Consider the following 15,516-nt stretch of genomic DNA (forward strand, 5'->3'; position numbering starts at 1 on the left):
TTAAGAGATCTCCATGTTCATTCTGACAGTGTTGATGTTTCAAGGCATAAGTTATTCATCCTTTCCTCTAAGCAGAGGAAACTGAATACATTTTTATATTGAGTACTCCAGTCTCTGGTTACAGCTTGAAGTTTTGAAGCACTACTGTCCTATCTGAATGGACCACTTCTGGATAAGTGAGTGCATGTTGACCAAAGGTGCATGTGTTTTTCCTAGCATTTATTGTAGGGAAAGCTTGGTTGCTTGGTTGTGTCTGTCTGTCTCTTTCTCCAAATCATCACAGAAGAGCTTGAAGATTGATGTTTTAAATGAACAGAGCTTGTTTAAAATTTTTTAATTAAATCAGCTGGTGGAGTTTAAGAAAAAGTGAAACTCTGTTCCTTAAGCAGGTTTTTAGCCCAGACACCTGCCTAGTTTCCTGCAACTCTTTAGCATTTTCTTTGGTAGACTGTATTGAACAGGGGAGTCCTCCAAACCTTCTCAAGTTTTCTTACCTGTAGAATAGCTTGTTTTATAGTATTTTTATAGACTTATCCTGGAACCAGCTAATTATATTGTTTTCTTGAGGAATTTGACTTTACAGGTTTCATTCGTATTTATAACGCAATGGAATTTTGTAATAGTAAGATCACTTAAAATTTATTTACTCCTGTGGAAATCAGGGAAGTATTTTTTTTTCTGGAGAATGAAATGGAACATAAAGTATTGAGACACTTTACATTGTTGCTGTATTGGAGTAATAGCTTTAAATTAAAATGTGCTTTACCTATTTCTCACAGGTACCAACTGTTGAGTGTGGCTAATATGTAGCTTGAGTTCTCTTGGCTCTCTTCATATTTGAATGTGATGTTTCTAAAAATGGTTTCTCTCCCTTACCTCCAGAAACCTACCAATAAAGATGAACTACTCCTGATGTAAACACAATTTTTTTTCCAGTTGTCAGTTTGATTTTCCAGATGTAGAAGGCGAGGGAAAGAAGATTCAGACTTTAAATACATGTATTTTTTGACAGCTGTTACTGAAGCTCATTAAAAGTGCATGGAACAAAAAACTATAGAGTGCTCTTGTGTGGAAAATAAAATAATTGAATGCGTAATAGCACATACTCAAACCGTAAGTAACTGCAGCTTGAGGGATTTGTTGATATAAAGTAGCTTTTCAACAAGTTCTTGACCCTCTTCTGGCAGCAGTAGAAAACAGTACATAAATTAGTGCCTGTCTTCCCAGTTTTGTCATACTTCCAATTACAGTGTACAGTATACATATCCAGCATCACCACTCCAGTACATTGAATCTAATGAAACTACGTTCTGTTGTCACCTCTCTGTGAGTGATAGTCGAAGTGAAGATTACTTGTCACAGTTCTGTTGATAAATTTGTTTTCTAGTGTTTACGAAGAACTAGCCTGTTAAACAGTAGCCGATAAAATTTGAGATTCTTTGACTCAGTTCTCAGTTTCAATAATGTAAAGTGGCAGTGGCTCTTTCCATGTTCTCTGTTAACTTAGTTTTAATACAGCATTCTTGATTTGAAGGATAGGAATTGGCATGTAGCAAGAGCATCTCTTCTGATTTTCCATTTAGGCAAAAAATTGCTGTGAACTTCCAAGTACAAATATCACCAACGTTTATCAATTTTCGTTTTGTGTGGGTTTCAGATGAAAACTAGTATTGTTTGAATAAAGTGATTGCACTGCTGCATCCAGTTTTAAAAAAGATCTCATTATCAGATATCCTTTTCATGACTTCAAAAAAAAAAAAAAAAAGTGATGCCAACAGGATTGGGTGTCCATTAAGGTTTTGAATGCGAGAAGTTGGATCCCATTGATGTTATTTGAAATGATGTTTTGACTAAAGAATGAGATAAGTAGAACCTTCTTTTTAATGGTATTAATGAAACTGGTTTTCAGGAAAGTACATCAGAACCTTGCTGATCCAGAAAATTCTGCAAATTTTGTTGTTTTTAACATGACTAATATTTATATAAATTCACACACACTGAATTTAATGTAGTGCAATCCCTCTAAAGCTCTGTGACAGACTGTCTTAAAGCAAGGTAATGCTGTAGGTATACTCTTGACATTGTTTCCCTCTGGCAGAACAGCAGGTCATCTCTGGCTATGTCTATGTTATCAAAAAATGCAGCCTAGAGGAGCAGATTTGCAGAGTGAGAAAGTTGTTGCTCAAGGCCCAGTATCTGTGCTATGCGTGCGTGCTTTGGACTAGCTCTAATCAGGTCCCATGGGCCGAATAGCTGCTAGCAGTTGGAGCATTTTGCGTGTTCTCCAAGACTTCTGTGGCATAAACTAAAGCATATACCTGATCAAATTCAGGTGCTAATTTAGATACACCTTCAGGCATTGGTATGGTTTAGTAAGTTTGTATGTTCAGGGTCACAGTGATACACATGATGATCTCCAAGTATGACAGAGATAGAGTTGCGTGTTTATCTAATTGGAAGGTAAGTAAAACAACTGACTCTCTTCACCGGCAAACTAATGACATGCTGTTTTATTGAGGATTTCACAAAATAGTGTAATCTGAAAATGCTTTTAACTCCCAACACAATTTGGCCTAGGAAGGTTTTGGCACAACTGGGTTTCATGGCAAATTTTGGCTGAAGCTTAAGGCTTTGTTCTAAAACAACGAAACAGGAACAAAGTCTTCCCAGTATCTCAGCTGAATAGCTAGGGCTTTTCAGTTTGATGCTTCAACATAATGTAACTGCATTTGAGGAGAGGGGTTTAAAGAACATTCGTCATAATACTCCTTGTGAAAGGTTAAGAAAAGAGAGACACATCAACAGTTTAGAAATCATTCTTTTAACACTAATCTTGGAAAAAATTCCCTAGTCTTGGTTTTAGAGGATATTATATATATACACTGGAAAGCGATGTCCCTTGTCTAGTTTTGTTTTGTAAGTAACCAAATCTTAGGCAATTGCACTTTGTCATTCTAACCCTAGTAAGTTCTGAATGAGTAATCACGGTCGTGTGCTTCTGCTTGCATGGTAGGTACCCCATTTTTGCAAGCTTAAAACCTTTGTCAGACTCTTCCCTTTTGAGCTGCCTGTTTTATCCGAATGTTTTCACCGAGGGAAAGATGCAGTAGAATGGGCATTATTATTTATCAGAGAATCCACATGGGATATGCATGTCTTAAATGCTTCAGTAGGAGTTTGAACATTTATTAGTTGCTAATAAACCCACTCTTTTGTCAAGGTTTTCATGCAGAGCTTTTATGTCAAAGGTCCAAGCTCTGAGGGGAACCTTGTCGCTGGGTTTCTGTATTTGTTCATTGTTTTTATAAAGGTCAGACTGTAGCCTTACTACAGCTTGATTGAGAAAATAATCTATTTGTAGATATCAATCTGTCTTCTCTTGTCCTCAATTTAGTTTGTTCTGTGGGAAGGGATCCCCCCCGCCAAACCTCATTCATTAATATGTCATCATTTGTCTTTTTTTTATGTAATTTGACTGTGTAACACTAGTGTACCATGATCTGAAAGTTCTGTCTAATGATTTGGCACAGGTTTTAGTACAGTGTGAGTGCTGATCTGTCAGTTGTAGCTCCTACTCAGTCTACTACAATATTGAAGTGATAGTGTTCTGTTGTAATGGAAGTGTCTTAGCTTTAAACTAATCATATGGCAGCACTACCAATTCTAAGTTCATTATTTAGGCGGAATGGTTATAAATCAGAAAAACTGTAAACAAATGTCGTCTTTGTCCTCTTCACTGTTTGTATGTGTACTCTCATTTATTTATTTAGCAATGGGTAATGTGAAGAGCAATATCTTTGTTTAAATTCTGGGACCATCATCAGCCGTGTGTGTACATATATACATATTGCCTTTAACTAGAAAGGGGATGCGTGTTTGTATATTTATTGTCATTATTCTGACTGTAAAAAAAATGCTCTTTGGAAAGGTATAGGACACTCAAAAATGAAGTAAAAGTATCTTCCTGAACGTGCTTTTGTATAATGTGAGCTTTTTTACTGTAGTCAGCAATGCAGAATTTATATAGCTGAAAAAATGGGCCTTTCCCTGAAAGGATGGTGGTAGTTTTAATTAATTCTTGTGCCTCGTTGTTGGTAATTCTTTTTTTTTTCCTTAATATATCTCTTTGCTTCTTTGAAAGTTATGTCTGAAAAGTAAAGTTATGTCTGAAAAGTATAAGACTGACACATATGATTGGAAAAGCAAAGGAGGGGAAAAAAAGGGGGGAGGGGGAGCAAACCTAGCAAACCAGAGTAATTTAGCTCAAATTTTCTGTTTTAGAGGGAAATCTTGATATTTCAAAAACTTGTGTTGCTAATTGAGCTGAAATGCCAGTTTCTCTTAAAATGAAACTTTAAGAGTTAAGTGCTTCAGTGAGATAGGTTCTACTTTACCTATGTATATTTTGGTTTAAAATTAATGAAGATAAAATAGATTCCTGTGGAGTAAATGTTTGGTAGAATCACTTTGCAGTGGTGGTGGTGTGTTTTAAAGATACTCTATCAGTGTATTTCTCATTTGAGTGGACTACTGAGCATCTCTTGACTAAGTAACTTTTACATTTTTCAAGAATTTGTCAGTTAAAGCTGCATATCTGTACGAGTTCTACCATTTTTTTTCCTCTCCATACACATTCCTAATTTCTCTGGAAACTGTACAAAGAGCTGACACATTGAAGATTAAAGATCTGATCTAAGCCTGTTGAAGTCAGTGGGAAGACTCAGTGTTGACAGTAGTCTTTTGATTAAATCCTCTCGGCTGAATTTTCAAAGGTAAAAATGTAGATTAGGTGCTTCAGAAAATAATTCCAGCAGGCTCCTGATTTGTATCTTTAGTGCCTACTTGCCTTTGAAAATTGGGCTCAGTGCTCAGTTTAATTTTGGAATTTCTGCCGTATGTCCTATTTGACTGTGCTGGCATTGAATATTTTTATTAGGATGCACTCCTGAAAATTATTTCAAAATAAATGACAACAAACTTAAGACTTCCACAGAACATAGTATACTGTGTTTTTCTTTTTTGATTTTGCTTTTTTTATAGTCTTTTAAATGAACCGTCCTATAGGTCATGTCGAGTAATGCTTGATTACACTTCTAGAGGAAGACAAAAACCTGCTGGAAAAGAGGAGGAACAATGTTGCTGCTTTTTGTCTTGTGGTGGTGTGTGGTGTAGACTTTGGGGGGGTTTTTTATTTGGTTTTGTTCCCCCCCCCCCCCTTCTGCCTGATTCAAACAGGAAACCTGTAGCTTCTCCCACCAGTTATTCAGCAGCAGGGCTAGACTACCTGTAGAAAACCTATCAGGCTTCTGCCTTAGTGTTGCAGATCTGGACAGCATGAATTCCCAGAAGCAACTGTGTCACATCCCGTGTTGAACCTGCAATCAATAGGCACGTGTATTATCTTCTCAAATTCAGCTGCATTGTGGAAAGCCTTTATGCTATACTGTTTTAAGAAATTTTCAGTTTTATGATGTGGCTGCTGTTTCTTGAAAATGTTTTGAATTCAGTGAAAACTGGACCCTGGTTTTTCTTTGTGCTTCCGGAACACATATGTAAATTTGGTAAAATTGTCCACTCGCTTCCTTCTTTGCTAGCATGGTAATGAATTGCCAAGTGGCATCTCCTCGGATGACCTTTCATCTGCTTTGCCACCTGTCTATCATCTGGCAAAAGCTAACATGAAAATAATCCATTTCTTATGTTCTCTTTTTCCCCTTTATACCCATGAAAAGACAACAGTGTGTAGCTGTTTTGTTTTTTCACTGTAGTATAGTATACAATACACGGATACGGCATGTTGTGGATTTTTTTCCCTAAAATGCAGGATGTTTAATGTGCCTTTAACTTGTTGTTATTCAGGATGGTGATGAGTCATCTCCGATTTTAACAAGTTCTGAAATTGTTAAGATTCCAGACCCCCAGATGTCTATGGTAAGCAATCCGTAATCCATAATCCTGTAATGCAATCCATATTGTTGTACTTCTGATGAGAATTTTTCATAAATGGAGATAAAAACTTGACTGTATTATTGTCTTGAATAGTCTAAAATTGCAGTGGAAAGATGTATTTCACCATTTGAGAAATATCAGTGGGTTCAACTTTTTTTTTTTCCTGCTAGATTAATATGTAATAATTGACTTAACGCTTAATGTTCTATCTCCTTCTTTCCATACCTAATATGCTTGTTTCTGAGGTGTAGGAAAGGGGGATTGTTAGCAGAAGAGGTCAGAGGGTGGGAATGTGAGGTAAGAGGGAGCTGAAGAAGAGAAATGAAATTTAGAAGGTGCGGTAACTTTTGGTCACTTAATTTGTTAAAATATTTTCTCCCTACGCTCTCTTGTGTGTTGTCTTTCATGTAGACAGTGCCTAAGTACAGTTCTAGAAAAGATTTCCATTATTGTGGATGCCAATTCAGTGGGACTGGTATTGGCAGCTTTGGGAACCTTAATGTAAGTGGGCTTCTACTGGCAACACTGTTTTGAGCACTGTGTAATCTAACACTGCAAGAGCAAGTCTGACAATGCTGAAAACTGCCTTGGCTGCTGAAATCTTGTTGACACCGTTGCTCCTATTGTTGCTCCTACTGTTGCTAACATGGTATTAACAGTGGGAATTTTTTTGAAAACGTTTCTCTTGCATACAAAGCTTTAGACTGCAAACATCATCCTAAAAATGTTTGCAAAGCGGCTAGCACATTTGAGTGCTGTCTGAATCACAGATGTGTTGACTGAAACACTTGCATTTTGCAGCAATTCACCCAAAGGCAAGGTAGGGCTTGTAAATTGTGTGAAGTTTTAAAAAAATATATATATATATATATACTTTTGTGGAGTAAGAGAGCATATTCTTGAAAGTGTGTCTTCAAAAAATTTAAATCCAGAAGATGCTGTAGTTCTAGATGTGAATTTTAATTGCCATGCGTTATTCAAGACACTGGTGAGTCTTTGCTAGACAGTTTCATTTCAGTAGTAATTTTCTCTGGAGTAGAAATATTTATAAATACTAACTTATCCTCTGCATTCAGGAGAACTTAGTAGAAAGCAAACATCACAAGCTTGCTCGAAGTTTAAGAAGTGGACCTTCTGATCATGATCTCAAGCCTAATGCAGCTACGCGAGATCAGCTTAATGTAAGTCAGTGTCATGTAATGACTACAATTCTATTAGGAACTTTTTGGTATTAATGTATTGTGACAATCTGAAGAAAATACAGTTCATCTCAGCTCAAAGGAAATCATTAATTAAGAAATGTTATCAGGTGTTTCTTACTTAGTGATTAGTCAAATGTGGCCCAACTCAGAAATGACCAAAGGTACTTGCTCATTCTTGCAAAATAAGTTAATTGTATTGCTGCATTTTTTTTTGGGGGGGTGGGGGTGGGGAATAAGAATACCTACTATGCACACACTGTCATGTTGGCATTACTGATAGTCTTAGAAATGCATATGTTTGCCTACGCTGCCAGTTCATTCAGCCTCAACTGGGGAGCCTCACCATGATAGCCTGAGAGAAGTGTGTGGTGTTGGAAAGCCTTTTTCTAACCACTTTTCTGTGTTGTCAGTATTGTGTTTCATCACAGTATAGTCTGTTCACTTAGTGATTACGCCTGTTCATTTTTGCTTTCTGACTATGTTTTTAATAGATCATAGTGAGTTATCCACCAACAAAGCAGCTAACATATGAGGAACAGGATCTGGTTTGGAAATTCAGATACTACCTTACTAATCAAGAAAAGGTAAGTTGAATCACTTCAGGGGATGTATTTGTCTGCCACTGATTTTTATAATGTTCTGTCCTTGCAGAGATAGAGAGCGTCAATGTCTCAGAAGCTAATCAAGATTTCTTTTATACTATTTTCTTGATTCACAATTAGTGACTTTTTCCTCGAAAATCATGCTAACAGGCTATTCTTGCAGCAGTCTTCCTACAGACCCTGAGTGACTGCTTAAAATACTAGTGTTCCCAGTTTTTCTTCAGCAGAGAAAAATGATTAAAAAGTAACTTCTTTTAACTCTGGTAATGCAAACCCTTGTCTAAAAGAGAATGTACTAGCACACCAAAAGCCCAACTTAATCATACAGCAGTCGACACTTTTTAGGTAATGGTGGTATAACAGTAACCATTGACTTTACATTTTACTTGTGTGATAATCCAGCTGCCGCTTTTCAAAATGTGTTAAAACAATCAAATAGCATACATTAAAATGACCAACTGTTCCATAGTTAATGCTTGTCAATTAACAAAACTGAAAGTCTGTGCTATACTACTGCTGTGATGTTTACCAATTGAGAATCTAAAGTTCTTGATTTTTTTCAAAGCATTTAATATGTGCCTTGCTAATTGGGGTAAATTAGCAAGCCATTTCTGCTGTGTGTGCATCTCTTCTCACCTTTTTTCCGCAATATAAGATACTAAAGCAACTGGCAACACTAAGTAATCACTGTGTCCGCCAGTGGTATCTTAGAATTGACTTCTGTGACTTGTACTAGAGGGAATGGGATTGGAAAAGACCTTTTAGTGTCATGTTTTGGTTTACTGCTTACTTGCTGACTGCTGTCAACCCTCTTCTTAATACTGAAAAAATGTTGTGGTAGCTGAGTGTTGGTGAATTTTGTTAGTTAATTTCCATAACTTTATATGAGAAGTGTTCTAGACAGCATCAAATTAATTTGGAAGATACCTGAGCAGGAGTTATACTTCGAGTAGGCATTATCTTTCTAGTAAATGCTTCATAGTCTAATGTGCTGGAAGATCTGTTTAAATGTGTCATATTTATTAAAATACTTGTTAAAATTGGTAATAACAAGTAGTCTATCTCTGTGTAGCAAGCCTTTTTTCCTTCTTTTAGAGAGGTAGCCATTACAAAACATGCAAACAAAATTAAATGATAACACGCTTTTTCCCTTTTCTAGAAAAATGCATGATTTCTGCTCTGTAACTCTGAAATTCTCCCTTAAGTAGGCTGAGTTACATTGGTGAATAAGTCCACAAGAAAAAGTTTGAGGAAAACCTCAGTTCCATTCTCTATAATGCCTAGTAAAACAAAATATTTGAAATACCATAGAGATCGAAATAGCACAGTATTGCATAAATCCTTGATCTTCCCACGTCCTGAATGTTGTATGGAGTTCTCATCACCTTATTTCAGGAAGCAGCAGAGAAAGGTGACAGAGCTGAACAGAGGTATGAAATAGCTTCTGAAAAGAATGGGATACTTCAGGATAGGGGGAAGACAGTGGAACTGGGGAAACACGCAAAGGGTTTCATTAATTTTTTCGAAAAACTCAAAGGCAGGTAGGTTATTGACTATGAAATTATTCAACAGCAGGATAAAAATAAGTGGCAGTCTTTTACACTGGGTGTAATTACATTATGAAAGACCTAACTAAAATTGCAAATATGTTCAAAATGGATCAGGTAAGTTCAGGATGGATAGTTATTTTGCTAGCCCTCCTGTTTTTCTTTCAGAACTAATACAAGGCAGCATCACTTTTAACTTGGGTATTTCAGTAAATTTATTTTTAGTAGGAAATTAGAAGAAAAACGTGATGGTAAAGGTACCCCTGTATAATGATACATGTATATATAATATGAGACATCATTTTTATATATTTTATATATAATGTATATCTATCATATTTTGTATATATATGCAATGATATATGTATAATGATGTGCAGATATGTGTGGTATACTGCTGTACAATGATACAGGGTAAAACTTGCAGCTCGAGCTGAAATTTCAGATTATATTACAATCAAGCAGCGCCATACCGTGGCTCCCTCTTCTTTCCCCTCCCCCAAGCTAGGTGAATGCTACCATGTGGCTTTAAGATTCATGGTGGCATGCTTAAGATAATTATCTAATTGACTGCACATTTGGAAATGGATCAGAGATTTAACTTCCACTTGTTCAGCTTCCTGTAGATCAGCCATGGTGGTAAATATTTATGTTATGATACCGCAGTTCAAATGTTTTGGAATAAAATGTCAGCTTTGTTAAGTTGAATGTGATTTTTCTTAATAGTAAGCCATTTTTGCTTCTCACAGGATCACAGAAAAATTGATAATTTATCCAGTAAGTTAGTAGAAAAAAAACTTATAAAGGCTGCTAAGCTTTTTGTTGTTGTTTGTGCTGTTTAGTTTTTCTAGACTGATGTCATTTATGTCAGTAGTATTCTTGGGTTTATGCTTACGTAAATATAGCCTGAATCTAATTTTGCCTTGACTTGAAACATTAATTTCTCAAATTGATTGTTAATCCTGGGTTTTCATAGATGAATTATCCAATTCCTCTCTTCTTAGGCCTTGACAAAATTCTTAAAATGTGTCAACTGGGACCTACCACAGGAGGCAAAGCAAGCATTGGAGCTACTGGGGAAATGGAAGCCCATGGATGTGGAAGACTCTCTAGAACTTCTATCATCTCACTTCACCAATCCAACAGTTCGGCGATACGCTGTCGCTCGGCTTCAGCAGGCTGATGACGAGGTATTCGTTGTTCTGTGGGTGCATGTGAAAGTCAGCCGATCTAGGGCTTGGAGCGCGGAGTTTTTATAGTCTTATCAAGTACTTTAAATGTTTGCTACTTTTTAAAGTGTTTAAGTGACTATAATAGTAATGGCAAAAAAAAAAAAAAAAGTTCAATGTGATGCTGTTTACTGAAAGCTCTTTACTATGTGGAGCAAAGTCTTCCCAATATAAAGCGGCATTCAGTGATAGCCAGCTTTTGCCAAAAAAGCTGAAATAACCATATATTCTACCAGTGATAAATTTTGAATAGCCTACCAAAGATTTCCAACAAATTTGCCTGGTAAATTGAAGTAATATATCATTATACTACTTTTGTTAAAGAAAGTGAGTAGGGAAGCATCTGTGGAAATAAGGTGTCTCTAATGGTATACTGATTAGGATGTGATGAGCTGTGATTTGCGAATGTAGCCCACTTTAATAGAAACTAATTCATAAGTTTTAATTACCATCTATTTTATTTTCTTTTGGCAGTAAAAAATAAATAGCAGGAAGATACCACTGTAACTCTTCAATCAATAGGGATGAAAATAGGGAATATAAATATCTCTAATTTTAGCAAACCCTTTTCTCTAGCCAAGGTGATAATACTATGATGTAAATGTACCTTTTGCAAGACGCTTGAAGGCAACTAAACTGGCCAAGTGGAATAGCAGAGGGAACATATTCATTAAAAATGGCAAGTGATCAAAATCTTATTTTTCAGTCTCAAGTAGATCAGATATTGGGATTTATTACCAAGGATCAAAAGAAATACATGATAGAAGAAGAGGAGAGAATCTGAATTCCTGGTATCCTTGTCCAGGTTTTGTGCTTGAATTCTATTCTCAGAAGTCACAAACTGAATAGTTTGTTTTATATGTGCTGGAAGCAAGTAGGGCAGCCTAACTAAAGAGCATTCTAAAGGAGTAATTGCATTGAAATACATACTTAATTAGCATTTACAGCCTTTTAGTAATGAAGAGTTATTGAAATGAGAACTGAGTATCTTCTGCGAGTCAAACTTCATCCTAAACTAGTTTTTCAATTGTATATTGCTTACTAGTGAGACCGTACTTCCCGCTTCCTTATAGGTCACTCAAAGTTATTCTGCAGATAAAGAGTTCTGAAAAGATGAGAGTTCCAAGCAGTTTTGACTGACCTTTCAATTTCTTTTCTTTTTTCCTCCCTGAGGATTTGCTGATGTACCTGTTACAGCTAGTCCAGGCATTGAAGTACGAAAACTTTGATGACATAAAGAATGGACTGGAACCAAGCAAGAGGGACAGTCAGGGTTCCATGTCTGAGAGCATGACTACATCTGGAACTAGTGGTGCAGAAATAGACAGGTAAAAAGCTAGAATTTGGGGTGGAAAAGCAATAGTAAGTAATGTCATTAGCTCTCAAATTCTTTTTCCCTTGTAGGGACCGTTGCATATTTGACATTGAGGCTTCATAATCTGGAGCAGTGACGTAAAAAAATATTTAACCTCTGAGCTTTCACAGAATGTATTTTCTCAGTACAGATAGTTCATAGAACTCTTACAACTCTAAATCTTAAAGTTGTGGCCTTTGGCCTAATTGTATCGAAAGAAGGCAACGTTTGGAAGAGCAATGGCTTTGCTTTCTTCTGTCTTTGCAGTAAATAGGCTGTCTTCAATGAAACTGTTAGATGAAACTGGACATCGGATTCTTATATAAGAATCTTGATCTAAGAGCTTTGATCAGTCTGAACTGGGAAGAAATTTCTTCCTGCTGCTTCAGAAGAACAGGAAGAGAGTCCTCTGAACGTAAAGGAACCAGAGAGCACATTTTTTGTTTCCTGCAGGAGTACGAAAGAAAGCCTGAAGTGGCTAATTAATGCGGTATTAAGTAAGGTGCAAACAAACTTGATTAACAGAATTCTTTGTTTGAACTCCCTGGGAATAGTTAGTACAAATTTCCAAGGCTTCTAGCCTTAAGGTTCAGTATTTAATCTCTTAAGTCACTAGTATGTGCTCTTCTATTACAAGTGTACTGCTCTGCTTGATCCTACTGCAGACTAGGTGTCCTGGGATGCGTGGTGTCTTTTTGAGGCTGCAGTGCCACTTAGATATTAGTAGACCTGCTTGATTACTTCCTTTCAGGTAAATTTACTATGCAGGAATTTTGCCTAGCCAGCACTGAGTTTGTCTAATCTGATACATATGGTTGCGTTCCAGAATTGAGTGCTTGCAGGTGTTGTATATGAGCAATTTCATCATAAAACAATATTTTAAAAAAAGCTTATACTGTACACTTGGATTTGCTAAGTTTTCATGAATATCTGCTTATTTTCTATGGAAGCTGAAAGCAAAATACTAAGTTCAATACGAGTGAATGTTCTTCACAGCTATAAACAAACAGTGTAGTTATCCAGGCAATACAAACAGATGATTTTTTTTTGCTGTTTTCCAGAGAGGAGCTTCAGCTTTTGTAGCTGCTGTTCATGCAGTTTATCTTGAAATGAGGACAAGATGATTCTTTGAAGATACTTCTCTTAGTTTTCTGAATTTAATATGCTGTGGGAAGTGAAATGCATTGCTATTTCACCACCCAAGCAAGAACTTTTCATCACATTAATTATATGTTCTTCTTTATTTGTAGTTCCCAGATCATGAGTCCTATTCCTCCTGTTTCTTCACCACCTCTTACTTCTAAGACAAAGGAGCTTGCAGACACTGAAAACCTTGACGTAAGTCAAACGCTTTGTTACCTTGTGGCATATCAAAACAGAAACTTAATGCAAATTATATTCATGGTATTTGAGGGTTTTCTAGTGAACTAGTGCTGTTTCTACTTTTTTGTTTGTGAATATTTGAATCTTCCTACTGTATCTTGCTGAATGCTTTGGAAGAAGGTGCTCTAAGAGTATAAATATGAATTAAATGCTAAGGAAATAGCAATACCTTATGTGAGGGTTTTTTATAGGCCATCTATTCATGAACATGGTCACGTTATCCAAAACTGAGATTGGGCATTGTGTTTTTCATAATAACAAAGTGCTCCCTTTTAAAGGAGAAAATTACCGCAAAGGCTGTCACATGCGCGTTAGGTACTAATAGTTGCATGTAGCTGAAGTATTTTTAAAGCAAAGATTTGTGTGAAAAACAGTTATCCAACTGTATTAATTTCTGCAGTCTGTTCTTCCCAGAGCCTGATTCTTTGGCATATCTTTGTGGACCTAAGTGACACTGATTTACAACTCTCAGGGATTTTACTTTTCTGCTTTTAGTAGAAATTGGGTAATAAAAATGGGACTGAAGGAAGGGAAAGATGAGGTAAAGACAGTTGGGGAATTTGATTTTAATCTCGTATGCAGTTAATTGGTCCTTAATCCCTTAGATGTTGCAAACTTTCTTTTGGGATCTCAATATTGTGTAGAAAATAAACCTCAAATGGAGCATATCAGTAATGATACATAGATTTCTCTTTAGTTGGACTGTCAGACCCTGAAAAAGCAAGCAAGTCCTATGTATACTCTACAGATTCATTGCTTATGTTAAGACGCAAAACATCTTAGCAATATTCAGATCTTCTGGATGCAGGGAAGTGTAGCAAATCCCTTCCAGAGTTGAGTGGTACACTTGGATGATAATTGTGTAGGAGGCGAATGTAATGTGTTATAGATGGACATTTTACATTAAAGGTTTATAGTTGGAGATATCACATACTTTTACTGTGTTTGTAAGTATATTACTGTAGAGGCAGACCTTATCTGTAGTATTGCTGCTGGATTTTTTTGGAATAATATTAAAAATAATATGACTTAACATTAAGTTAGGTCAGATTGGATTCAGCCTTTAAAAGGAAATGAATTTCTTAAAACTCCCTGCAGTTCAGGGGGATTTTTCCTTTATTTTGTACATCTCTCAAGTGCTCAGATTTCTTATGTAACTTAATTTTGTCTTTCTTAAATCCCTTCCAGCAAGACCTTTGCACTTTCTTGATATCACGAGCATGCAAAAATTCCACGTTGGCAAACTACTTATACTGGTATGTTTGAAACTATTTATTTATAATATATGAATGTCTCATTGAAATCAAGGCTGTAATGCCCAGAAGGATGCCCAGCAAAAGATAAGCTCTGTCTTGAACTTGAAAATTTTAATTTCTGGCAAGATGAAGTAGTAGGTTTAAAACAACACACAGTCAAACAGAATAATTAGTAAAAGGAGGACACTCACTCTTTAAAATACACACACTGGTCTTTAGCAATGCATTAATTACACAGTGATCAAAAAGGAAAAAAAAATTGCTCACTGTATGGTTTGAATTATCATTCAATTAGTTTGTGGTGGCAGGTAGGAAATAAGCTCGTCTTCTGCTCTGCTTTTCTGTTTGGTTTGTGTTTATAGTTTCTCATAATGTTGGCTAGAGTATTAAAGTTAGTAACTTTAGTATATCAAGAGTGTATTTTATGAAGGATCCTAAAGCACTCTAAGCCTTTTGTGATATCCTGACTTTTTTTTTTAATCCCATTTGTGGGTATGTCATGAGCACAAACAAAATGTCTTTGCAGATGTGTGTTTTCTTAAGGGAGAACTTTAGTTGTGAATAGATCATCTAGATAGTGAAAAAGTAAGATGACTCTTAAGAATCTTGTCTGTCTTCAGCTGTTTAAGAATTAAGTTGGATGCCTAAACTGGTCACCTTCATGCCTTCTTTATTTAGTGGAGGGAGTATTTCCAGAGCTGAATTATCTCGTCTTATCAAACACACACACACACGTGTGTGTGTGTGTATATAAAAACGTACATATGTTCATATATATGTATCTCAATGGACATTTTAGGTGCCTTTTACATGGCTAAAATTAAGTCAAATGATTCTCATTTATTTCCTTTTAGAAGCCTCTAATAATTAATAAAAATATTCATACACTTCAACATATGTAAATGTGTTATATTAACCACAGAAATGCTGTGAATCTGGAATTGGTTGTGATATGACAAAATAAACTTAAACTGTTCCTATAAAAAATTTTATA

At 36.0% G+C, this 15,516-nt stretch overlaps 1 protein-coding gene across 4 annotated transcripts in view; it reads left to right on the forward strand.

The window, feature by feature from the left end:
• Positions 1–15,516, forward strand: part of PIK3C3 (phosphatidylinositol 3-kinase catalytic subunit type 3) — an 84,272-nt gene that overhangs the window by 16,740 nt on the left and 52,016 nt on the right. For all 4 annotated transcript variants that reach the window (XM_067315420.1, XM_067315422.1, XM_067315421.1 and 1 more), the window contains exons 7-13: positions 5,860–5,931; positions 7,026–7,130; positions 7,643–7,735; positions 10,305–10,490; positions 11,703–11,857; positions 13,134–13,221; positions 14,455–14,522. In XM_067315420.1, the coding sequence (XP_067171521.1) occupies positions 5,860–5,931; positions 7,026–7,130; positions 7,643–7,735; positions 10,305–10,490; positions 11,703–11,857; positions 13,134–13,221; positions 14,455–14,522 (767 nt within the window). The remainder of the gene's footprint in view (positions 1–5,859; positions 5,932–7,025; positions 7,131–7,642; positions 7,736–10,304; positions 10,491–11,702; positions 11,858–13,133; positions 13,222–14,454; positions 14,523–15,516) is intronic.

Source organism: Apteryx mantelli, chromosome Z (genome assembly GCF_036417845.1).
Source record: "Apteryx mantelli isolate bAptMan1 chromosome Z, bAptMan1.hap1, whole genome shotgun sequence".
In the NCBI taxonomy this organism is placed as follows: domain Eukaryota; kingdom Metazoa; phylum Chordata; class Aves; order Apterygiformes; family Apterygidae; genus Apteryx; species Apteryx mantelli.